General features: G+C 37.5%; 1 protein-coding gene across 2 annotated transcripts in view; it reads right to left on the bottom strand.

Moving 5' to 3' along the window:
• Positions 1–25,669, bottom strand: part of FIG4 (FIG4 phosphoinositide 5-phosphatase) — a 124,050-nt gene that overhangs the window by 95,406 nt on the left and 2,975 nt on the right. For both annotated transcript variants that reach the window (XR_015555249.1, XM_004422205.3), the window contains exons 2-5: positions 13,745–13,843; positions 12,329–12,452; positions 4,253–4,409; positions 2,636–2,686 (exon numbers count right to left, since the gene is read on the bottom strand). Coding sequence is in view for 1 of the 2 variants with exons in the window: in XM_004422205.3 (XP_004422262.1) it covers positions 2,636–2,686; positions 4,253–4,409; positions 12,329–12,452; positions 13,745–13,843 (431 nt within the window). In the remaining variant the exon portion in view is untranslated. The remainder of the gene's footprint in view (positions 1–2,635; positions 2,687–4,252; positions 4,410–12,328; positions 12,453–13,744; positions 13,844–25,669) is intronic.

Here is a 25,669-nt window from a genome sequence, read left to right as displayed (position 1 = left end):
AGAGGACTTTCATAGACATTTTTCCAAAGACGACAAATGGCCAACAGGTACATAAAAAGATGCTTGACATCACTAATCATCAGGGAAATGCAAATCAAAACCACAATGATATATCACCTCACACCTTTGAGAATGGCTATTATCAAAAAGACAAGAGATAACAAGTGTAGGTGAAGATGTGGAGAAAAGGGCACCCTGGTGCACAGTTAGTGGGAATGTAAATTGGTATAGTCACTATGGAAAACAGTATGGAGGTTCCTCAAAAAATCAAAAATAGAACTACCATATGATCTAGCAATCTCAATTCTGGGTACATATCCGAATGAAACAAAAACATTATCTTGAAGAGATATCTGCACCCCCATGTTCATTGCAGCATTATTCACAACAGCCATGACATGGAAACAACCTAAGAGTCCATCAATGGATGAATGGATAAAGAAGATATGGTGTGTGTATATATACACACAGACACACATACACAGTGGAATATTATGTAGCCATAAGAAAGGAGGAAATCCTGCCTTTTGCAACAACATGGATGAACCCTGAGGGCATTTGCTAAGTGAAATAAGCAGAGAAAGACAGTATGTTCTCACTTACATGCAGAATCTAAAAAAGCCAAACTTATAAAAATAAAGAGTAGAATGGTGGTTGCCAGGGGCCAGGGGGTAGAGGAAATGAGGAGATGGTGGTCAAAGGGTACAAACTCCCAACTGTAAGATAAGTAAGATCAGGGGATTTAATACACAGCATGGTGACCAAAATTAACAATACTGTATTACACACTTGAAATTCGTTAAGAGAGTAGATCTTAAATGTTACCACCACACACACACACACAATTGTAATTATGTGAGGGGATGGAAGCGTTAACTAATCTTACTGTGGTGATCATTTTGCTATATATATGTGTATCTAATCATCACATTGTACACCTTAAACTTAGAAATGTTATGTGTCAATAATATCTCAATAAAGCTGGGGGGCGGGGAGAAGTTGGGTTTTTACTTTGTTCTTCTTATTTAAAACAATTGCTTTATTCTAGCTGAGTCTTAAGAATGTAGTATAACCTTTCTTAAAGCTTACTTATGAGACACAAAAACCTTAACCTACATATTTTTACTTATGCAATGAGTTGATTAGAACTCAGAATGGGGATGCAGAAGAAGTTGAAAAACATGGGGGCCAGCCCCGTGGAGTAGTGGTTAAGTGCGCGCGCTCTGCTGCTGGCAGCCCGGGGTTCAGATCCTGGGCGCGCACTGATGCACCACTTGTCAGGCACTGATGCACCGCTTGTCAGGCCATGCTGTGGCGGCGTCCCATGTAAAGTGGAGCAAGATGGGCACAGATGTTAGGTCAGGGCCAGTCTTCCTCAGCAAAAAGAGGAAGATTGGCATGCATCTTAGCTCAGGGTTGATCTTCCTCACAAAAAAAAAAAAAAAGTTGAACAAAAGGAAGCAGGAGAAGACCATTTCTAACAGGTCCACTGAGCTTCAGTAATAAGTCGCAGATGCTATAAACACAAAATTAAGCAATAAAGACCAAAAAGCAGATGATGGAGACAAATACACTGGAAATATACATTAAATACACATTTGTAGAAGTGAAAACTATTTCTTTAGGAGCACTTCACCATAGTACTGTTAAAATTACCTTCCTTCAGTTTTACATCAATGAGGATATAATCCACTCTACACAGTAGACGTATTTTTCTTTACTTCATAGATAAATGTTTAACTATATTAACAATTTAAAAATAAATTTTAAAAAATGGAAAGTACCCCACCAGTATATATAACACCAATAGCTCCAACACTCTAGGTCCTCTTTTAGGCCTTATGACTCAAGCCCTTATTGGTGCATGCTATTTTATGTTCCACTTTTTAATCTGGACATTATAGCTGACAGAACAGCACAATAACTCTGCATCTACTAGGCCCACATAGTGGTCACACCAGTGGTGGTATATACCCCATCATGCCGCTCTATTATAATTTACTTGCTTCTTATTCAATTTCAATATGTGGACTGTCTCAGGGTTGGTGGTTTGCTTGTCTGGGCTATCATAAACAAAGAAGCTATAAATGTCTCTTTACAAGCAGGGATTAACATTTTTCTCACCTGATTTATTTTCTTAGGATATATTTTCATATATACTTAATGCTACATTCCTCTCCAAGAAAACTAGGAATTTACAACGCTATTAGTGGTACATTGGTATTGCAATAGTTCTTTCCATTTTGAATTTATTTTTACCTAATTTTGATAGCTTGTTAACTGAAAATTGGACTGTGAAGTTGTTACAACCCTGTATTAGAGACTAAATGCAAATTTCATTTTTGTAATTCAAAATTACAAAATAAGAATATTTCATTAAAATCCCATCTAAAACAAAGATGATTTTTACAGTGAGAGAATAATTACCCTTTAATTTATCCATTCAAATTTTCAAATATCAGATATTTAAAAGAAGGAAATACTTGTATTTTTATGTTTTTAGATGAAATAATTTGGCCATTTTAAAAAAAGAATAGAGGAAGTACTACTGTGTCCTCTGATTGTGTTTTTACCCCCTGGAAAATAATATAAACATTCAAGTGACTGATACAAGAAAAATTAAGTTCAAACTTACCTAAAGTAAAAATTGCTAGATAGGTCCACATTTTGAAATATTCGTAGATACCTAAAAAAAAAAAACAAAAACAAAACCCAAAGCATAAAGATGGGGTTTATAAATAATATAAACCTCTTGAACTTTTCCCCATCGCTTAGATTCATACGCACTCGTCTACCTGCTTCGTTTTTAATCAATATACTATGCCTGCCTGTAAGGCATATGGGATACAATTTTTTTCAGTAAGTGTAAGACAAAAGGCCACTTTATCCAGTAAACTCTACTTATATTAATCTGAAACGAATTATTTAACAATCCCACTTCCAAATATTATCAAAGACAAAATCACAAGGGTCCAGAAAACCATTATCTAAGAGGGTCTTAAGCAAGAGAACCACACCACCTTTCCATTTTGGTTCATGTAACTAGAGCAACACTATGAAAGTACAGAGTGTAATTAAAATCTAAACTGTCACCTTCCCTAATAACTTATAAACATGCCTAACTTTGTTCCATTTTAACTTTTGTAATATTAAAATAAATCAATTCTGTTCTTTTCTCTATCAATTTATTAATAGCCTTTTCCCACATTCGCAAGGCTCCAATCATTTCCCCCAAAACTTTTTAAAGATTTCAAGTCTATAGAAAAATTGGGGGAAAAAAAAACAGTACAATCTGAATTCACCGTTAAGTCTCTCTCCTTAATTAAACACACTCAGACACACATTCTCTCTCTTTAAATATACACGCACATTTTATTTTTCTAAACCACTTATAGTAAGTAGCAGACACAATTAGACCTCACTCCTAAATATTTTAGTATCTATCTATAATGAACAAGGACAATCTCCTAAATAACCACAATATCATTATTATACCCCAAATTTAATATTGATTCAATATCATCTAGTATATAGTCCATTTATAAACCGTCCCAATAAAGTCCTTTATAGCTGTGTGTGTGTGTATGTGTGTGTGTGCACGTGTGTACACATGGGTATGGCCCAGGATCCAATAGAAATTCATGTGTTGCCATGAATTGTTCTGTCTATTGTTTCGTCTGTTGTCATGTCTGTTCTAAAATCTAGAACAATCCTCTGGCTTATCTGTCTTTGATGACATTGACATTTTTGAAGAGTCCAGGCCAGTTGTCTTACAGAATGTGGATCCACAATATGGATTTGTCTGATTATTTCCTCATGATTAGATTCAAATCAAATATTTTTAGCAAGAAAACTACACAGGTAATCTGTGTCCTCATCGCTTCACATTAAAAGGCAAATAATATCAGTTTTGTCTCATTGGTGATGCTAAGTTTGATCATTTGGTTAAGTGTGTTTGCTATTTTTTCCCTCTTTGTAAATAAAGAGATTCATGAAGTATGATATGTCAGGACTGAGTGAATATTCTGTTCCTCAATAACAATCTCACATCTAATGGTTTTAGCAGCCATTGTTGATCCTCGCCTGAATCAGTTGTTTAAATGGATGTTTTTAACAGCCCTTGAACAAAAGTTGTAGAATTCTGAGCCAGTATTTTATATTTTTAACATAACATTTATAATCCTTTACTATATTTTGTTTTCTAATTGGCCTACCACATTAAAAAAAAATTGTAGTTACCACCAGTACATACCTAGCTTCATCAGGATGAGTAATCCGTACAGAATCATTGGGTATATAGATCATATTTGTATCTTCAATCTTATATATTGCATGACCCCCAATATCTGCCATCTTCCTCCTTTTAGTTATTAACACAATATAATAACCTTCTAGAAACCTGACAAAACCTACACAACACAAAAAGAAAGATAAATATGATGTTTCCTAAACTTAGTAATGCTTTTAGATACATATTTAAAAGGCAAAAGGCTTTTGACATATTTCCTACATTATTATTTCTCTCTATGATTTATAGCCATATAAATTTTCAGTTGTCCTAGAATTATTCTCTAGAAATATCTATACTGACATTTACCTCACTTAAAAATGTTACTTAAAAACAATTTTTATAATTCATTCCTCTACATTTAGTCTCATTCCAAATAGGATTGAGATGCTTTAAGCCAAAAAAAACACACAAGATTGAGGGGAGCTGTTGTTCAATGGGTATAGAGTTTCAATTTTGCAAAATGAAAAAGTTCTAGAGATCTGTTGCACAATAAGGTACATATAGTTAACACTACTGTATTGTACACTTAAAAATGGCTAAGACTGTAACATTTATATTTTTTGCGTATATATATATAGACACACACACACACATGCACGCATACACACATAGTGGTAAAAAGTATATAAAAACAAAAACACAAATTCTCAGAAACTTTACAGTACTGTGCTAACATGCGCTACGAATCTTGATGGGGGATAAAGATTAAGCACCTCCCTAGATTTGTTTGATCATGGAATGTCCCTCCCCCCCCGTTTTTTTTTTTTTTTTGTGAGGAAGATCAGCCCTGAGCTAACATCCATGCTAATCCTTCTCTTTTTGCTGAGGAAGATGGGCTCTGAGCTAACATCTATTGCCAATCCTCCTCCTTTTTCTTTTTTCCCCAAAGCCCCAGTAGATAGTTGTACGTCATGGTTGCACATCCTTCTAGCTGCTGTATGTGGGACGCAGCCTCAGCATGGCCGGAGAAGCGGTGCGTCGGTGCGTGCCCAGGATCCGAACCCGGGCAGCCAGCAGCGGAGCATGAGTACTTAACCGCTAACCCACAGGGCCGGCTCTCCTCCCCCTTTTTAAAAAGAAATTAACCAATGGATAAATGTTCTGAGGAAAATACTTTGGGAAATGTTGCTCAAAAGGAAGAACAAACTTTATTGACTCTTGATTACTAGTGGCAAAACACAACCTGAGCCAGCTTTAAAAAAAGAAATTTGGAGCCAGATCTGATGGTCTAGTGGTTCAAGTTCAACACTCTCACCACTTAAGCGGCCCAGGTTCGTTTCCTGGAACACGTGCATTCCAATGATTTGATGGTGTTGCAGAACCACACCACTCATCTGTCAGTTGCCATGCTGTGGCTGCAGCTCACATAGAAGAACTAGAAGGACTTACAACTAGGATATGCAACCATGCGCTGGGACTTTGGGAATTAAAAAAAAGAAATTTGTATTAAGGATACCAAGGTGATCCATGACACCAATGGGCAACAATATGATTAGGCCTCAAAAAAAAACCTAGTCAAGATGCATCTCTGAACATGTGTTCCATTCTTCCTCTCCATAGACCAGGCTCCTCCACTTCTCTGGATTACATGGTGGGAAACATGGCTGCTGACAGCCCTAGGCTTTCCATTCTAAAGCTTCACTGGGAAGAAACAAATTTATCAAGTTGAATTCCAGAATTCCTAGGGATGGATTTGAATTGGCCCATCTTGGGTTGGGTGCCCAGCCTGGGACCAATCAACTGTGGCCAAGGAATAGAGTCACACTGCATTGGAAGCCACTTATACAATTACTAGGTGACTTAGATGCAGACAGGGAGAGGTGGTGCCAGGTCCAAGAAAAGTACAGGGACTGAGCAAACAAAACAACATATCCAGTGAATTGCATATGCTTCCTGCAATGTTCCACAAAGCTTTTAGGAGTATTAGAGCATTATAAAGTTATATTTTACGTCAAATCATTGGAATGCACGTGTTCTATATTGGTGATTAAAGAACAACCACATGTGTTAATTTTCAGTAGTACTAAGTTCTCAGAAACACACTAGTTACCATACAGTCTTCGTTGAAAATTTTCTGGCTCCCAGAACTTTTGCTTGGGGAGTTAAAACTAATTCTCTTGGTGGTTACAGGAAGGAAGACACTTCTGAAAGGGTAACGTGAGGAGCTTGGCAGATCCTCTCCCCACTGAAACAACCATAACTGATGAAAATCGTAAAAATAAAACAAAACATTGAAAGCTTCTGGAAATTCTAATGACACATAGCAAATGGAAAAAAATTTTTTCAAGAAAATCTACTAAATCTTGGTGAGAAGAGCAAGTCTGTGGCATTTGAATCGTAACTTGCTTCCCTTCCACACCCCTTCCCAGTTCAGTGTGACAGAATATCTCTATCTTGGGCAGGTGTAGACAAAAAGACAGTACTCCCCCTCCCTTCCCAGCTCTCAGTCCAGGGCCATGGTTTCTGCTCAGGAGGTACAGGCCACCAGCATTTCTCATCCCCTCCAGCTCTGTGTTGCAGAAGCTCTATTCCAGGCAAGCACGTCTGAAATCTGGGGCTCCTTTCTTCTACCTGGCTCCTACTCACAGAGTAGAGGCTCCACCCCAGCATGACTGTCAACAATACTGGATCCCAATCACCCTCACTCCAGCTCACAAAAGGGTGAGTCAGATATAGCCATATACAGCTGACTTCCCATCAGAAATAATGGAGGCCAGAAGGCTATGGGATAACATATTCAAAGCACTGAAAAAAAAAACTGTCAACCAAAAATCTTATATCTAGCATAACTATCTTTCAAAACTAACTTTCTTGTGCACACATATGGGTGCGCTCCCTTGCTCTCTCCCTTTCTCCCTTTCTCTCTCTCCCTCTCAGAGTGTTATAGTCTATAAAGTCTGAGCTAGGATCTTGGTGCTATGAATTTTTGCTCTAGAATTGACAAATATCTATTGTCTGCCTTGTTATTCTCAGCTGACAAAAAAGGAAATTAGTAATAGAATACGTGAACATAAATGAGCCAAAATGTATACGAGAAAGATGCCTCAAGGATTTTATGAGCTACACTACTGAGAAAAAATGCTATTAAAACAATGAAAAATACTTATATTTTTGAGATCCACAAAGCACGAAGTGCTTTTTAAAAAAATGTTCAATTACACTCCTCTCCCTTGCTTAGAGACTAGCCAAAAATTCCCTGATTAAAGCTAAATGATATAGGAATGGGAAGTCAAAAAAAAAAAGCTGATGACAATCTCATTAAAAGCAAGTTAGGAAGTAGTTACCCTTTTAGAAGGATAAAATTTACAACAGTAAGGCTCTTGGAAGCAGCACAAAAACACTCAAAAAGAGAATCTAATTGGGTTTAAGTCATAAATATTTCCAAGATAAATGAATTTCCCTTTTATTCTTGCTATGCATTTCTCTGTAACAATTTCTCTCAACTTGCATTCCAATTGAATTTTAATTTTATGTTTTTAGCTCTACACTATATCATTCTACATTCCCCTTTGTAATTTTAATAAAGGAAAATAAATATGCTGCACAAAAGATACTCTTTTCCACTAGCACAAATGCCTTCAGCATATTATAAATGAGATCTTCTTCTTCCTTTTTACTACCAGTTGGATATGTCACTCTCTTTTTTAAGAAGTTCCTGTCAAATGCAGCCAAAAAGCTTCAGTTTGGCACAGACCTCTGCCAAGAGGCCACCGATTCATCACTTTAACACACTGAAAACCAGAACAAGTTTTTTCACCTTCATTCTATGTACTTCTGATCCCAGACCAATTTTACTGAGTACTTCCCAGAAGCCTAGATGACAGTCATCATGCAAAAGTGATTTCTCTCTCTCCAAGTAGAGAAGGCTGTGTCATCTGAGACGGACACCAAGCAAAGTACATAAAGAAGGACAGTATGAGAGAATGGAATGGTGTGGAGTTCTGGTGGCTGGAGAAGACCCCACCAGCCCACCAACAGGGAAGAATGCAATATCCTGTTTGGATGGTCACCATGTCAGCTAGTCATTATCTCGAAAGCCTTCAGGGAGAACAGCACTCTGGCAGAGAAGTATGAAAAACCTCCACGAGGTACTTGGGGCCTCTGCACAACAGAGCCCTCTGGAACCAAAGTGACTCTCTAGCACCAAATCTACTACTCCCTTACTAGTCTGAGGCTCACACTTTGTTATTTTCATTATTTTCTTGGATCTGCAATCTATTTCTAAGGGTGTTGCTTTGAATAACAACCAAGTCCATCACCTAGTCTGCTGCAATGACACTTATTCTACCACTCCCCCTCAAAGTACTAGCAGCTTAAAAGAGTATCCTCTGAAGGTGACACAGGCAGAAAAAGGACATAGACCTGAGGCTACGTATCAAACATAGGGACAGTCACAGAGCTGGTAGTAGTAAGGACCACAGGCCACCACCCACCCACTCCATTCAAGTGCCCAAGGACCAGATAAAACAACCTTGTGAGAGATGCTCATGATCCCATCCAGTGGTTTCCCAAACCACCTGCTGGCCATCAAATAACAATGGAGCAGGTCAGAGATGGGTAAGGTAGCTATAGGACTGGATCAATCAATGTCTAGGAACCAGTGATGGTCCACGAGCTTTCAGTACCAGCTCATGAAAAGACAAATCAAAAGCAAGGGTTTAGAAACTTTAGACTAACTTGCTACTGCCACAACATCTGAGTGCATGATCAATGAACTTGCCTTGAACAGGGCATAGACTAGTTTGGGTATTACAGAACTTGTGTGATGAGTCACATGTGGTCCAAGCTGCAGACAAGTTATGCACAGTAAGGTCATGTGTTAGTCTGTGACATACTGATGGAAAAAATCTGGTCCTTTACTACAGATAGTTGAAAAGCACTGCTCTAGATTCTTACAGATTGTGAATTAAATTAACCATGAAAATAGTTCAAAACATTCCAGCCAAATACAAAATAAGCATGCTGAGAAACTTAGTAGAGAAAATATTTTAGTCACAGAATAAAAGACAACGGTTCTAGACATTTCACATACATATTATTTTGACAACCAGACTATATATTTTTCAAAGATAAGTATTTTGTGTTCTGCTATTTCAGTATCCCTCATTATTTCTAGGACAGTACTAGACAAATCATAGACTTTCATTAACTCCCTTTTACTCTTCACTGACTCTAAGCTTCATTTACATGGTTGAACTAGAATACATAAAATGCATTTCCATAAAAATAACAAATACTCACTTAGTACACTATTGTGTCACTTTTACTGGTAGGTCAGTTTTTCAGTGACTTCACCATCCAAGGACAGTCTCAAATCTAAGAGGCCTCTAACTGCAAGAGAAATAGCTACCGCAAAGCTAAGAATGTTGCCTTTACGAGAAACATGGAGACACCTTCAGCTCTCACCCAAAGTTTATTAGCTAATCCTTGTGTATAAAATAAACGTCTCATTACCAACTTGGTTATCAATTGATTAAAATAAAACTTCTGGTTTTACAAGCTTACTTATCAACAGATTTACAATGTGGCAATGAATATTGTTACAGGCAAAAATGCCAAGAACAAGGAAGAACGACTAAAGCAGCATAAAAACAGAGGAGAACAGCAGTCTAGGGGCCATTTAATGTAAAGGCAAACTACTCAATACAACTCCAGAATACTCGAGGGTAGCTATTTTTAAACACAGTTCAATAACTGATCTTCACTTCGTTATACTTAATCATCAAGGAAGGTTCAATTTTGGATAATAAACCCTGGCTAATGAGGCATTCACTATTACGTACACCTTAGGAAATTTCCATTTAAAAAAGCTGTGATAAAATATCTGCATTTAAAGGAATAAATTTAACCTATTAAGTAACTAGTACTTAAATTAAGCCTACTGCATTTAAGACACATTTTATTTCCAGGTTTTTTTTTCTTTTATTTAAAATATAAGCAACACCTAAAGTGTTGCTTATATTTCTGTGTAACATACACAGAATTTATGGAATTTAAACACATGAACTCACACGACGTACACAGACATGCACTACCCACAAACACTTACCCATTAAACATGTAACCTAACCTCAAGGGACTTGTCAAGACTGAGCAGAAGGTATAGAAAACGGGCCAGTCCTAAGGAGAAGAAACTAATCATACCCTCCACTCTTAACCTTCCCTGTAGCCACCTAAGACACAAAATGGATCTAATGGGATCACACATGAAGAGCTATGAGAGCTCAGTGAAAAAAACAAACTTCAAATATAGCAGAATACAATCAATTTCAACAAACATAGAGTCACAAAATAGAAAGTGCCAATCAGAAAACCTGACATAAGAATTTAAAACTATACAGTATAGTCAAGTTTATATTAATTTTGTTAAGATCTATAGATACCAATCACTCCGTCAATACTGCATACAGTCCAGCAGGTTTAAGCAGCACAGAGATAATTGTGTAAGTGTTAAAAAAAAAAAAAATAGACTCAAAATAAGGCTCTGCGAACAGAGAAGCTGAGAGACACTTGCCCTCTGCTTGGCTTCCAAGGCCCCAAGTGATCTGGCCTCACCCAACTACTTGCCAACATTCCAGGACCCACGAGCATCTTCATGCTTCTGCCTCTGCTGTCATCCCCACTGGAGTTCTCTCCCCTCTTCCCCACATCCGTCCAAATCTTGTTACTCCTTCAGGGTCCAGCCGGAGTCCCATCTTCTCCAGGAAATCTGGAGAAACCTGGCCACTCCGGGTCCAAGTAATTTACCACTTATGTAATCTCCAACAATATTTAACTTTTACTACACAGCTTGGCTCTTAATTACAATCTTGGAGTTGTTCTGTGTGTGTTGGTTTTTGTCCCCCATCCTAGTCCAATTGTCCTAAGACTCCCAGGGACAAATCCATAGTACAGCAAAGCAGGTTTATTGACCCACTGCAATGAGGGACAACACACACCAGAGGAACTGTGGGCATCTCACAAATGCCCTACAGCCGGCAGCTGACTCCTTAAAGGCCAAAATTATTTCTATAATTGTTTGTGAATGAATAAAGTAAAGGAGTTATTTTAGGATATTGGAGAAAGTGGAGTTTAGGTAAAATTCAAATGAAGAGGCTCAAACCAAAGCAGGACTCCATGTAAAGTGATCAACATCAAGTCTGGACTATGAAGCTGACTCAGGGTTCTGTTTCCTTGAAAACAATAATGTTCGCATAGCTGTGGAATATCGTGTCCAGAAACCCTTTATCTGAAGCTCTGCATCTGAGTTATAAATCGAGGCTGCTTCTCTGTGTCAAAGCAACTTAGATTATCCAGGCAAGAGGGGGATGTTTTCTCTTACTGACATAATTACAAACAGCGAAGTTTCTGACAGTCTGTGATTCTAGACAACCAAGTTTCTCGGTGAATAAGAAAGCAGTAGTCATTCAAAGAAGTGGGCTATGACACTTGACAGCTGCAGCATGTCTGTGGGAGAAATTCCTGTTAATTTTAAAGATTTTATTTATTTTATTTTTTCCCCCCAAAGCCCCAGTAGATAGTTGTATGTCATAGCTGCACATCCTTCTAGTTGCTGTATGTGGGACTCGGCCTCAGGATGGACGGAGAAGTGGTGCCTCGATGCGCACCCGGGATCCGAACCCGGGCCACCAGCATTGCAGCGCGCGCACTTAACCGCCAAGCCACAGGGCCGGCCAAAATTCCTGTTAATTTTAAACCTGGTTTTACCTGTATCTGTTTTTCCAGCTGATGAATGGCAGAGCAGATGTTTACAGTTCAAGCTAATTTTCACTTTTTCATTCCTCAACAAGCCCAGCAGCAGACTCCTTAAAGGCCAAAACCATTTCTACGTTTGTTTGTATCCCATATAAAACTGAGCACAGGGCTGAGGACGTAGCAGACGCTATAGAAAGGCTGTCTGATACCTGATTGATGGATAATGAAGCTTTAAACAACCAAAGCCACAGATGATGGTCATAATTATAAAGCTATATAGCCTTGCAAACTATCTTTATGTGGTCTATGTAGAAAGAAAAAAAAGGGAGGTATATTTCTTACCTACAACACCAAAAGCTGAAACAGCTCGAAATAACCCGGAGGATCCTTTCTGTCCCATCTTGGTTCTATTTCCCAGATCCAAGCGGCCAAGAAGTTCTCTCACTTCTTGTTGAGTATATACATGCTGAAAATAAGCAAATTTAATCTGTAAGGTTGTGTTTACTCTTTAGATTGATTATTTATTATTTATCCTTGGAAATTAAAAGTTGCCAACAAGAATCACTAGCTATTTCATAGAGAAACATACAATAGTGCATGACTAAGCTACAGTTTTAAAAAGCCAACAAATTCTTTACTATTAGCAATTAACAGTGGTTATTGTATCACATGTCGCCATGCTAAAAAGTTTTGTCAAAACCTTATCTTCTGAACTACAGGTCTAAAGGATCCACAGAAAAATTTCAAGAAATCTGTGAATTCCTTAAAACTGTATGCAAAGTTTTGACTGTATATAGATGTGTTTTTTTATGAGGCCCACAGCTTTTCTTAGATTCTCAAAGGAATCTCTGATCAACCACTCCCACCCCCAAATAAAGCCAATAATCACTACATTATATTAATAAAAACTCCCAGACGGTGATGGGGGTGGGGTGCAGGGGGTGGGGGAGGGAAGACAACAACACCCAGGAGTGCAGGAAACCACAACATACAATTTATCTAAAAATCATTATAACAGAAAATAGTTTTGCAAAGAACTTAGTGAAAATGGGTTCAAACTGTAGCTACTAACACATTTGAGAAACCAGGAATCTACACGGATTCAGAAATATTCACAGACAAGAACTTCAATACAAAGGGTAAGTTAGCTTCTCCCATTTGAAAGAGTTAAAATTAACTGTTTAATACCACCATATTGTATTTCACTTTTGACTAAGTCTCATGTTTTTGTGCCACCTGAATTAAGTCTCTGTACTCCTGACTCTGGATAATATAACATCTGGATAAGAACAGTTCAACATTTCTCTAGCACACAGCAAGTCATCAGAAGATCATCCAGAGGTGATTTTTAGCAGTGTAATAAAAAGTCTGGCGTACAGAAGCCCTCCCTGACTTCAAGTAGCTTCATATTAAAGCATAGTAATAAATAATATCTGCAGTAGATGCAATATGAAGAGTCATACTGAATCCTTAAAATGTCACCTCTTTAAGAAAATATATTCGTTATCTTATCCAAAGAGTTTACTTTGCAAAACAAATCAAAATGAGGGACCAAGTGTAAGTCTGGCATACTTCTTGACATCAGTAATTTCTAGAAACCAGATTAGAGATTCAAATTCTAGCCAACCATGAAAAATAATTGTAATTTTTAGATAAGTGATAAAAAATTATATATCACTAGAAGCTGTAGGATATTTCATATCTTTAAACAACAAGGACAAAAGTTCCTGTTTGTATGCAGGTTTGCAAGATACTTACCCTATCATCAATTATGACCAAATCTCTGGGCTCTGTTCTATCAATTTTCAACACACGATATTTTGTTTCTGCATGATTGCTCCCAACTAGAAAGTATCTCTACAAATAAAAAGGAATGTCATTAGTTTTTTAAGGCATTTTGCCTTATACACATTTTATAACCACTTCAGTTTTTGAAATTAAATACGTTAATAAAGTCAGGTTACTTTTTAAAAGAAATATTTCTGTTAAATATAACTGGTAGATTAAAGAAAGGCTGATTCCAAAAGGTCAATTTTAAAATTGAAATATTCTTAGTGGTGTCATGATAAACATCAGTCTGATAGCTGAAATGTACCCAGTAACCAGGTCAGATGAATTTAGTTATATTATATAGAGATTAACCTAACTGATTGGAGACTGATGTTTAAACTCGGCCAGGAAGCAGCAGCTCTGGTAAGAATTAGACAGCTCAACATATAAATAGGAATGCTCAGGCAATTACAGCTATTAAAATATTGATATTTTATCAAATACATCTTTACAAATTTTCTATAGAAGATGGAAAATGACTTTAATATAGCAACTATAGAAATTCACCCCAAAGTCCTATAAAAGATTAACATGAATGTACTTTCCCAAATGGCTTTTTATAGATAGGCTACAGGAAATAATCAATATTTTTTCTTTTCTGAAACACTTCCTTGGAGCACTATACCCGAACACATTAGTCTTCTGAAATGAATACTGAGAATAAAGTGAATAATAAAAATGTAGAAAAATAATAATCTTATATTTAAAGAAAATGCTTTTAAGAAAACCTAAATAAGATGAATGACTTTTCAATTGTATTTAAGTAAATCAGTAAAACTCCATTAGGAAAAATAAATTATTTAAAGATACTTTGCTTCAAAAATCTCCTTTAAAGTGGCACTTCTTCAACACTGCAAACATTGACAAGACATTGCCACAATCAACTGGCATCTTACTATCTCATTGGTAAGATAAGCTATAGACACACAAAGTAATTAAATTCTCTAGATTAATGGCCAAATCGAAGTATACAGACCACAGGAATTCAGAGCAGGAAAGATTAACATGGGGTCCACAGATGCAGAAAATATCAGAGGAGTCAGGGCTTGTATTGAGCTTTAAAGGATGGGTAAGATTTTTAAAAGTAAGATTTTACTATATATCAGAAAATGAGCACTTGGTTACATTGTTTTAACACTAAATCTGTAGAAATAGATGAGGTTTTTTATTATGAAGTATATATCCGTTTATAAAGGTCTGACCTAGACTTCCAGACTATAAAGAACATAACCATATGCTAAAAGATGATGGGTTAGCCCGATCTTAAGAGGAAAGCTAACCAAAAAACTGAATCCCTCATCTCTTAGGAGAGGTAGAGTCTGGATGACATTACCAATTATAATGAGGCGGGAATAAAGCAATGTTAATAAAAATTAGTAAACTAACTTGAGACAACCCAGGACCAGGACTTGATGCACTGGAGAAGCAGCTACAAGGGCAGGGAGATTGAGAGGGAGGAGGTCAAAGATTCTCAGCCTGGCTTCAGCTAATTCCTGTCCCTGGGACCCTCCCCACCACTGAGAGGAGAGGGGTAACCAACCTGATAAAATAAACTTCAGAAGGATGGGTTATAAACTATATGTGTTTGTTAGCAGAACAAGGAGCCACCTTCTTGAGGACCTGAGGAAAAACAGCTCCCAGGAGAGGAAATAGCAAGTGCAGAGACCTGAAGGGGGAAGAAGCTTGGTGTGTTTAGTTAGAGGAACAAGATTACGTGAGAAAATGCTCATAAAACAGCTAACAGTGAACAGTGTTCAACACAAAGAAGGCACTCAGTGAGTTAGTTCCTTTTCTCTCCTTTACTTTTTTAAGATGTCAGTGAGTCTATGTCACTGTATTTGAGAAAAAGACAGAAAAACTGAGGAAGAAAAGAGAGTACCCTAGAGGAAGAAAAATACGTACAGGACCAGAATGGAATCAGAATGGGAGAATGCACAAATCTATTAGTAATCAGTCTTTGTCCCCAGGAGAGAAAAACATGTGAATTAACAAGCATGAATAACATGCTATAATGGAGGTAGGAACTGGAGGCGGAGGGCAGTTAACACAGGAAGTTAACACAGGAAGGACATTTACCTCATTTGGGGAGGGTCAGAGCAAGCTATCCAGAGAAGCTGGTGTTGTCCTGATGCTGAGTTTGCCCTTGAAGGACCTCTGAACAGGACTCCATGTACTGAGCCAAGATAGAACAAGTGGTACCCACCATCTCCGCCTGCAACAATCCTCTCTCATCACCTGCTCCCACCCCCAAACCACTTTTGCTTCTATCTAAATTTAGCACTTACTTCTGAAGGCCTTATCTAAATTTGTTTGGGGCATGTCTGCCCCCTTCACCTAATTATAAGCACCTCAGGAGACTGGGTCTAACTTCCTCACCCCTGTGGTTGTTAATTCTAGTCTAGTAGCACAAGCTTGTTCCACAGGAATTGGGTAAATGTTAGGGGAAAGAATAACCATCTATCACAGACTAGCCGTTTAATTTGCTGGTAACTTTCTACAACATTTATGCTAACCCATCTATTTTGGGTAAGCACACAGAAAGTCAGCCTTTTTAAGTCAACCATTCATAAGGAAGTACATTACAGCTTTAGGGAGGCAAAATCCCTGAATGAAATTCCTGGAATTTTAATAGATCCTAGGAAATCTAAAGAGTAATTGCAACAGGACTATGATTTGGCAGTTTGTAATAAAAAGATATAATTCCTGAGATGCTAGTGGGCAAAACGCATCATTGGCCTTTGGAGCGCACACATAGGAGGGCAGATCTACACCTCCCATATCCAGACTCTTCCAGGACCTCCACGGAGCAGAGGAGCCAAAAGCTAAAATCCACAGAGTTTAGAAGCAGATCTGAGCAGGGGAAAAGAAATGGGAAGCTGTAAAACTATCCACATTCTCTCTCTTCTAAAGTGGTCTAAGAATCCTAAAAATGTTTTGCGGGGAGAAGAGCGACCTCACGTGGGGCCAGTTATGTGGGAAAGAACACAGGTCTCAGCGGGCCTGCGGTGGACAGAATCACTCTCCTGCACTGCCCTCTGGTGGGCAGCTGACCACTGACTTGCACGCCAGTTTTTTTTAAAAGGTCACTTTTCCACAAAGGCCTTGTTTTTACTCAGTTTAATTTCCTTCCTATTAATATATCAACTCTATAACTACATATATCCTTTGACTTTCTTACATTTACTATTATGATTTAAAATGGATCTCAACATTTGGGGGCTTAAAAATTGCCCTGAAATATCTTTTCCTTAAATTCTTCTTCACTGTTGATTTTTTAAATTTTTTATTTTGAAAAATTTTCAAACCAACAGTAAGATTAACAGAAAAGTATAATGAAAATCCATATGTCCTTTACCTAGATTCACGAGTTGTTAACATTTTGCTACATTTGTTTTCTCCCTCCTTCTTGATAAGAGCTTTTTTTTCCTGAACCATTTGAAAACAAGTTGCAGGTATCATAATACATCATCCCTAGAAACCTCAAATTGTATTTTCCTAATAAAAAGGACATCCTCCCACATAATTGTAATACCAATAATACAATATTATCTATATACAATCCATATTAAAATTTCCCCGTGTCCCTATAATATCCCTTATGGCTGGCTTTTTAAAAACTGGAATCCAATCAAGGATCATGTATTGCATTTGGCTACCATGTCTTTTTTTTAATATCTTTTAACTTAGAATAGTCCCCCTGCCTTTGTCTTTCATAACTTCAACATTTTTAAGGTGGCCACATTATTTTACACCAATTTCCTTGGTTTTCTATTGACATAATACATTTGATCATTTACTAGTGAATGTCTCATCTGTGCCAGGCACCGGGCTAGACATCTGAGGGCAAAGATAAATTGAAGATACATTTTGGAGATATAACTTGCTGATGGATTGGATTAGAAAAGGGAATAATCAATCCAACTACTTTTGTTTGAGCAACTAGCTAGACGGTGGTGCCACTTACTGATGTAGGGATGACTGGAGAAGAAGCAAGTTTGAGGGAGAACCAAGAGTTCTGTTTACAACATGCCCAAAGAGACCAAGCGGGAACTTTTGAGTCTAGAGCTCAGAGGAGAGATCTCAGAGGGTATCCTCAGCACATAAACGGCATTTAAAGTCGTGGAACTGCATTAAAACTATGAAGGAGAGTGAAGATAGAGACAGAGCCAAAAAAAACTAGCCTGCGGCACTCTAAATAAAATTATTTAGAGGCCAGATATAGAGAAGGAACCAGCTGAGAAGACGGAGAAGAATGGCCAGCGATTAGGAAAAACTCCAAGACAGCACGGAGTCATCAAACAAAGGGAGGAGATGATCTGGAAAAGGAGGGAGCAGTCATATCCACATCAAATGCTGCTGGGAGGTCAAGTAAGACGAGGACAGAGAAGAGCCCAGGGGATCTGACAACAGGAGATTGCGTGGCCTCTGTGGGCAGTCTCAGTGATGGGGTGCGGGCAAAATCCACAGCAAAGTGGTTTGAAGAGCAAATGGGTAGTCTTCCGGGTAAAGATGGAAGAGTGAACACCTCTGTTCCTCCCAAACACCTTCCTAAAACTATAGTAAAGTTTTTTATGTTCATTTTTTTAGACATAAGCCTCAAGGGCAAAAGGAAGAGTGAAGGAAATAGCAGCAAAAAAAAATCATTTGAGACGGAAAAGCAGGCCCAAGAAAGCTGAATCCTAAGCTGGCGGTGGGGAAGTCAAGAAGCAATTCAATTTACACTACAGAACCTCTGAAAGTCCTGGAAATTTGTGGCATCTCTTATCTCTGGAGTGTAAAATTTCAGAAAATTGAAGATAAAAAGAAAATAGCACAAGCTTCTAAAGAGAAAAAAAATTAAAAAAAGGGCTTCAAATTAAAGATCAAAAGCAGAGTAACATTAGAAATTCTCAACAGCGACTGGAAGACAGGGACATAATGCCTTCAAAATTCTAAGGGAAAATTCATTTCAATCTTTAGTTCAACACTGGATCTGTCAATCAAACGTGAGGGTGGGATAAGAACATTTTCAGACACGCATAGGCCCCAAAAAATTACTGCCCATGAACCTTTCTCATGAGGCAATCGGAGGAGGTACTCCCCCAAAATGAGGGCATAAATCAAGAAAGAGGAAGATACAGGCTCTGGGAAAATAACGAAATGATCACAAGACAGGCTCTAGGAGGATGGTGAAGGGAGATACCAGGAGAGCAGTTATGCTGCGGGCCTTGGGGGCAACCAGTCCAGATTTGGGCCAATGCTTCAAGAAGATGAAACCAGTAAGAATACCTAACGTGTGTGAATGTGCTGAGAGGAGATTTACTATCTGGAAAAGTTGGGGTTAAATTCATTATAAGTTCTTAGTAAAAATGAGGGATTGCAGGAAGAAGGAAAGGTCATCTCAAGTACTGGCAGCCTGAAGGTCAAATGGTGAAGGTGAACAAGGAGGTAAATAAAATGTCCAAAAGCAACAGGAAAGGAACGGGAGCAGTAACTGGAGTGTGCAGGACTTCCATGCCTCAGACACGCATCAGCTGGACTGTCTGAATGCAGACATACACGCCGGTGTGTATGAATCAACCCTGCTGGGGAAAACATGTTTGTGTGTTTGTAGGTATGTTAGGGGGTGAGGGTTTGGCAGGAATCAGGGTAGAGAATTGGGATACCAAAAAAAGCTACATTAAAATGCCCATTAAGATAGAAGATGATCAGAGCTGGCTCTCTTCTGAAAGTTAAGTATCACTGTTAAGAAAAAGCTTAAAATTTCAATATGTAGCTTTTACAGTGGTGACTTAGTATAAAGATGAATGTGTTTCTAAAACATATACATGAACTCCAAATGGAATACAATAGGTAATCCATTTAACAGGAAATTCAGTATCTACTAACATTATCATCTCCTTTTATAATGGCAGGCTAATTAATCACTCACTTTTCATCTGAGGGAAGAAAATCAGCTTTCTTGAAAGAGAAATTTTAGGTTGTCTGACAGCTTCAATTAATGTTAAACTTCACTTGAACTTTCAGAATAAAAGCATTCTTTTTAAAGATCACCATGAAGTTACTTCTCATAATCTAACAGTATTGCAAGCCTGCCACCTCTCTTATTCCAGCAATCCCACAATCAGTAATGCAGCCCAGAAAGGGAAACGAGCCTCTGATGGCCGAAAGGAATGTCTCCCAGTTCACTCTACAGCTTCAGGGCTTTACTGATGGGGAAGCTTCAAATTTCCTCTAGAAACAAGTGGAAACTTGGTCACCTCCAACCACATCTTCTAAATCAGCTATAATCACTATGCTTCTCTCCCACTTTATATCCTTTGGTTTCCTGCTCCAATCCCTTAGCCAACCACATCCTATATTGTTCTCTCCCATCCCGTAATTATACAAATCAAGGCTAATATCAAGGCTAATTAAGTAAGCTGCATTCCTCATGATGTGGTTCTTACTTATTTTATTCTATTTTGTGTGATAGGGTGGGGAAGAAGGGGAAGCTTCCTCAAATCCTTTTGGAACAAGGCAGGAATTCAATAAATAAACACATACATACATACTAACAATTATGAGCTAGCAAGAGTCAAGATTACCTAACAACTTCGCCCCCACAAAACACACATGCAGACACAAAAATCTGCCACAGGAGCAATTCTACTCAATTTTCCTTCCAAATGAAGTTCTGCTTGGCTACCAATTTTAAAGTCAACCACTATGGATTCATTTCTTTATTATGAAATGGTCACTTACCGCGATGGTAAGACCCCTGGGGCATCATATATTAAGCAAGGGCTATGCATTAGAAGTCACGGAAGGTAAACTGCAGTTTCATCCAGGATAACTTCAGGTTGCTAAATCTCCTGTGGGCAACTCCTAGTAGCACTGAGCTGTATGAGCATTAGGGCTAGGTCTGGTCTTCGTTTATGTGTAGGCCCGGGTCTCAGGACAGATAAGGGCCAGAGCATCGTCACAGGAGACAAAGGGTAGCATGAAAGTGCTGGGTGCCAGAAAGTGTGTGGCGAGGAGAAGACCCTCCACAAGGCCAGAACTACATCTCTTGCTTGCTATCTACCAACCTACCTCCCTTTCCTCTCCAATAGTCCTCAAAATCCACCTCTAAACACAGGTAACCATGACAACCTGAACTTCACTCCAGGAGCAATTCTACTCAACTTTCCCTCCAAATGAAGGCTCAGGACAAGACAGCCCATCTTGCCCACTGCCTCTTTTGTTCCTTAATGTGTCCCTAGTTCCTTGATAACCAATTACTATACTCCCACCAACCAAAACAAGAACGCCTATGTCTTTCATATACTTGCCCAAATGACTTTGGTCAACCTTTCCAATCTTTGCCATTCTGACAAGTGAAAAATGGGAATCTATTTTCATTTTATTGTTTTAATTATTAGCAAGTTGCATATCTTTTAATATTCATACTACTTTTTTGGCAAATTACCTATTCATGTCCTTGCCCTTTTTTGTTGGGTGTTTTATTTTTCTGACTGATTTATAAAATTTTTTTGCATATAAGAATATACTGCTTTATCTGTTGTTCAGGCTACTAATACTTTCTGCATAGTCTTTTGACTATTTTTCTATTTACATTTATAGTATTAAATGCTTTATATTATAAAAGAAGAAAAATTAAGTCAATGATCTAAATTTCTACCTTATAAAGCTAGGAAAAGATGAATTGATTAATCCAAAATTCCTAAGAGGAAGAAAATAATAAGCCTAAAGACAGAAATTGATTAAATAGAAAACAAACCATAGAGAAAATTAACCAAGTCAAAAGTTGGTTCTTTCAAAAGTGTCATAATGAAATTGATAAATGTCTAGCAAGATGGACCAAGAAAAAATGAGAGAGAACACAAATACCAATGTCAGGAACAAAAGAGGGAGTTTAAGTACAAGTCTTATAGACATCAAAATGTTAAATAAGGGAATATTATGAACAACTTGGCACCAATAAATTCAACAACTAAGATGAAATGGACAAATTTCTTGAAAACCACAATTTATCAAAAGTGACTCAAGACCCATTGAAAATATGCATAGCCCTATGTCTGCTACAGAAATTGATTCATTATCAAAATTTGCCCCAAAAAGCAACTCCAAGCCCAAACACTTTCAGTAGTAAATTCTAGCAAACATTTAAAAAAAGAAACAACACCAATCTTATACAACTACTTTCAGAGAACAGAAGAAGAAACACTTCTCAACTCATTTTATGAGGCCAGAGTTACCCTGACATCAAAATCAGACAGATGTTAAAGAAAATAATAGACCAATATCCTGAACATAAAGGTAAAAATCCTTAACAAAATATTAGCAAATACAATCTAGCAATATATGAAAACAATAATACAGCATGACTGAGCAGGGAATAACCCCAAAATTTAAGGTTTTTTTTAACATTTGAAAATTAATTAGCGTAATCCACCACACTAAGCAAATAAAGGAAATGCCATATGCAGATGCAGAAAAAATATTTGACAAAATTCAACATCTATGCATGATAAAAACAAACAAACAAAACCTCTCAGCAAACTAAGAAGAGAAAGGAATCTTCCTCAACCTGATCAAGGGCATCTATGAAAATCTATAGCTAACATTGCATTTAATGCTGAAAGACTGAATACCTCCCCCTAAGATCAGGAACAAACCAAGAAAATGTCTGCTCTTGCCACTTCTATTCAACTTTGTACTAGAGGTCCTAGCCAGTGCCTTAAGGCAAGAAAAAAAAATAAAAAGCACGCAGGTTAGGAAGGAAGAAGTGTTCCTTTCTAAATGATATGCTTACTCATGTAGAAAATGCTAAAGAAATGATAAAAAGAGCTACTAGAACTAATAAGGAAATGCGATGAGAAAAACAACTATTTTGAGTTGCTGCCTAAGCATTTTACAGTATGATAACCCTGCTCACACACAAAGTCTATACATTTACATAAAAACCTGAGTTTAGGATTCCTGACATAAGTTCCTGCTTTGCTTTTTCCAGGGCACCTTTTAAAATAACTACTTAGAGTTAAGCCTGAAAAAGTTAGTGACCTCCACTCCAATCACCTTATACATAATAGGTGCTTGCTACTCTACTCTCTATCTCCTGTTGCTTGTGACCTGGGATGGAGGATTGTCCTTCCTCTGGCTCATTGCAGAATGCCTCCTCCCTTCTGGGATCTGTAAGTAATAAATCTTGTGATTCTACTTCCTTTGTGTGAGTGTACTGAAACTGCACCTTCAATCAAAATGACCCCATGGGTTTCACTTCCCCAAAGTGGGAGCTCAGATGCGGAGGGAGCTACTTGCTAACTCTGTGTGGGTGGCTTGTGCCCCCTCATTCAGCATGTCATAATCTGTACATTCTTAATTCAACAAATCAGCTCGGGCTTCTCAACACAGTGAGTTTAGCAAAGTTTCAGCATGTAAGGTCAATATATAAAAATTAACTCAATTTCTATATACTAGCAACAAGCAATTGTTAAATCAAATTTAAAATTCCATTTGCAATAGTATCAAAACTCATAAAATACTGAGGAATATATTTTTTAAAAGACATAAAATTTCTACACTGAAAACTACAACATATTGCTGAGAGAAAGTAAAGACCTAATAAATGGAGAGATATACCATGGATTGAAAGATTCAACACTACTATGATTCAGTCCTCCTGAAATTCATCTATAGAGTCAATGAAATCCAAATCACAATCCCAACAGGCTTTTTATTAGAAATTGACAGCTGATTATACAATTCATATGGTAATGCATAGAATCCAGAATAGCCAAAACAACTTTGGAAAGGAATAAAATTGGAAAACTTACACTTCCTGATTGCAAGGCTTATTATAAAACTATAATAATCAAGACAAGGTGGTAATGCCATGAAGAAAAACAAACTGATAATGGAACAAAATAAAGAATTTAGGAATCAACTCACATTTATTCACTTAATCTTTCACAAGAGTGCCAAAAAAATTCAATAAAGAAAGAGTAATCTTTTCAACAAATGAGGCCGGACAACTGATGCATGGAAAAAAGTGAACCTCAATCCCTGTGGTTGCCAGCCTCCAAGAACCCTTAATGGTTCTTGCCTCCTGGTATTCATGCTCCTGTTTAGTCCTCTCCCAGTGAACAGGCCTGACCTACATAACCAATAGGACATTGCAGAAATGATGGAGTATGACTTCTGAGGCTACGTCACAAAAGACGTTTCTTTTGGATCACTTGTTTCTTGTTTCTCTTGATCACTCTCTCCAGACAAATCCAGCTACCACGTAAGGACATTCACAAAAATGCCCATAAGGTGAGGAACTGAAGCTTCTTGTCAACAACCAGCTCAACTCGCCAAGCACGTGAGTGACCATCTTGGAAGCAAATCCTCCAGCTCAGTCAAGTCTTCTGATGACTGTTGCCCGGTTAACCTCTTGACTGCAACTTCATGAGACTCTGAGCCAGAACCACTCAGCCAAGTCACTCCCAGATTCCTGAGCTACTGAAACTGTGTGAAATATTAAACGTTTATTGTTGTTTAAAGCCGCTAAGTTTTGGAGTAATTGGTTATTCCACAATACATAAGTAATACACTCGCTACATCACGGCATATACAAAATTAATTTAATGTGAAACACACTCCTAAATGTAAAAGTTAAAAGTATAAATCTTTTAGAGGAGACGTAAGAAAATATCTTTGTGCTCTGGGAGTTGGCAAAGATTTCTAAGATAGGACACAGGAAGCAAGGACCACAAAGGAAAAAATTGATAAATTAGACTTTATTGAAATTAAAAACTTCTCATCAAAAGATCATTAACACAAGGTATACACATATCAAATCACCACATGTATAATTTAAATATCTTACAATTTTGTCAAATATACCTCAATAAAGCTTAAAAAAAAGATGATTAAGAAAACGAATAGGTAAACCACTGACTGAAAGAAAATATTCACAAAACATATATCACAAAGGACTTGATTCCAGAATATATAAAGAACCCCTACAAATCAATAACAAAAAGACAAACAGTCCAATTTTTTAAAGTGGGCAAGACTTGAACAGACACTTCACAAAGGAAGATATAAAAATGGCCAATAAGCACATGAAAAGATGTTCAACATCATTAGTCATTAGGGGAACGCAAATTAAAACTATAATGGGATACCACTATACACCCACCAGAATAACTAAAACTAAAAAGACTGACAACACCAAATGCTGGCAAGGATATAGAGCAATGGAGATATTCCTACCTTGCTGATGGGAGTGTAAAAGGGTACAACCACCTAACACCAATCCTATGACTAGCAATTTCCTTCATAGGTATTAACCTCAGAGAAATGAAAACATACATCCACAAACGTACTTGTTCAAGAATGTTCATAGCTGGCTTATTAACAATAACCTAAATGTGTAAACAGTCTAAATCAATAGAGAAAATGGATAAACAAATTGTGGAATATGTATACAATGGACTAGTACTCAATAATAAAAAGGAAAAACTACCAATACACATAGCAACATGGATGAACCTCAAAGACATTATGTTGAGCAAAAGAAGCCAGACTCTATTGTACTCAATTGTACTGTACAATTCCATTCCTATGAAATTCTTGAACAGGCACAACTAATTTAAGGTAGAAAAAAATATAGAGAGAATATTAGTTGCCAGGAAGGGAAAGGGGGCAATAGACTAGATAGGGACACAAGAGAACTTTCTGGGGCAAGAAACAGGTGTGGTTAACACACATACATACTTCTGTCCAAATTTTATTTATGCATTTCAGTTTATGTAAATTTTAAAGAAAAAGAACCTTATAAAATAATAAGTGGTGGGTGGAGAGTGCAACGAGTTATAGATAATAAAGGATGACAGAATGTTG

This window comes from Ceratotherium simum, chromosome 19 (genome assembly GCF_057802395.1).
Source record: "Ceratotherium simum simum isolate JZ-2026a chromosome 19, ASM5780239v1, whole genome shotgun sequence".
In the NCBI taxonomy this organism is placed as follows: domain Eukaryota; kingdom Metazoa; phylum Chordata; class Mammalia; order Perissodactyla; family Rhinocerotidae; genus Ceratotherium; species Ceratotherium simum.
Note: the sequence above shows the minus strand (reverse complement) of the source record. Positions and strands in the feature narration are given on the sequence as shown.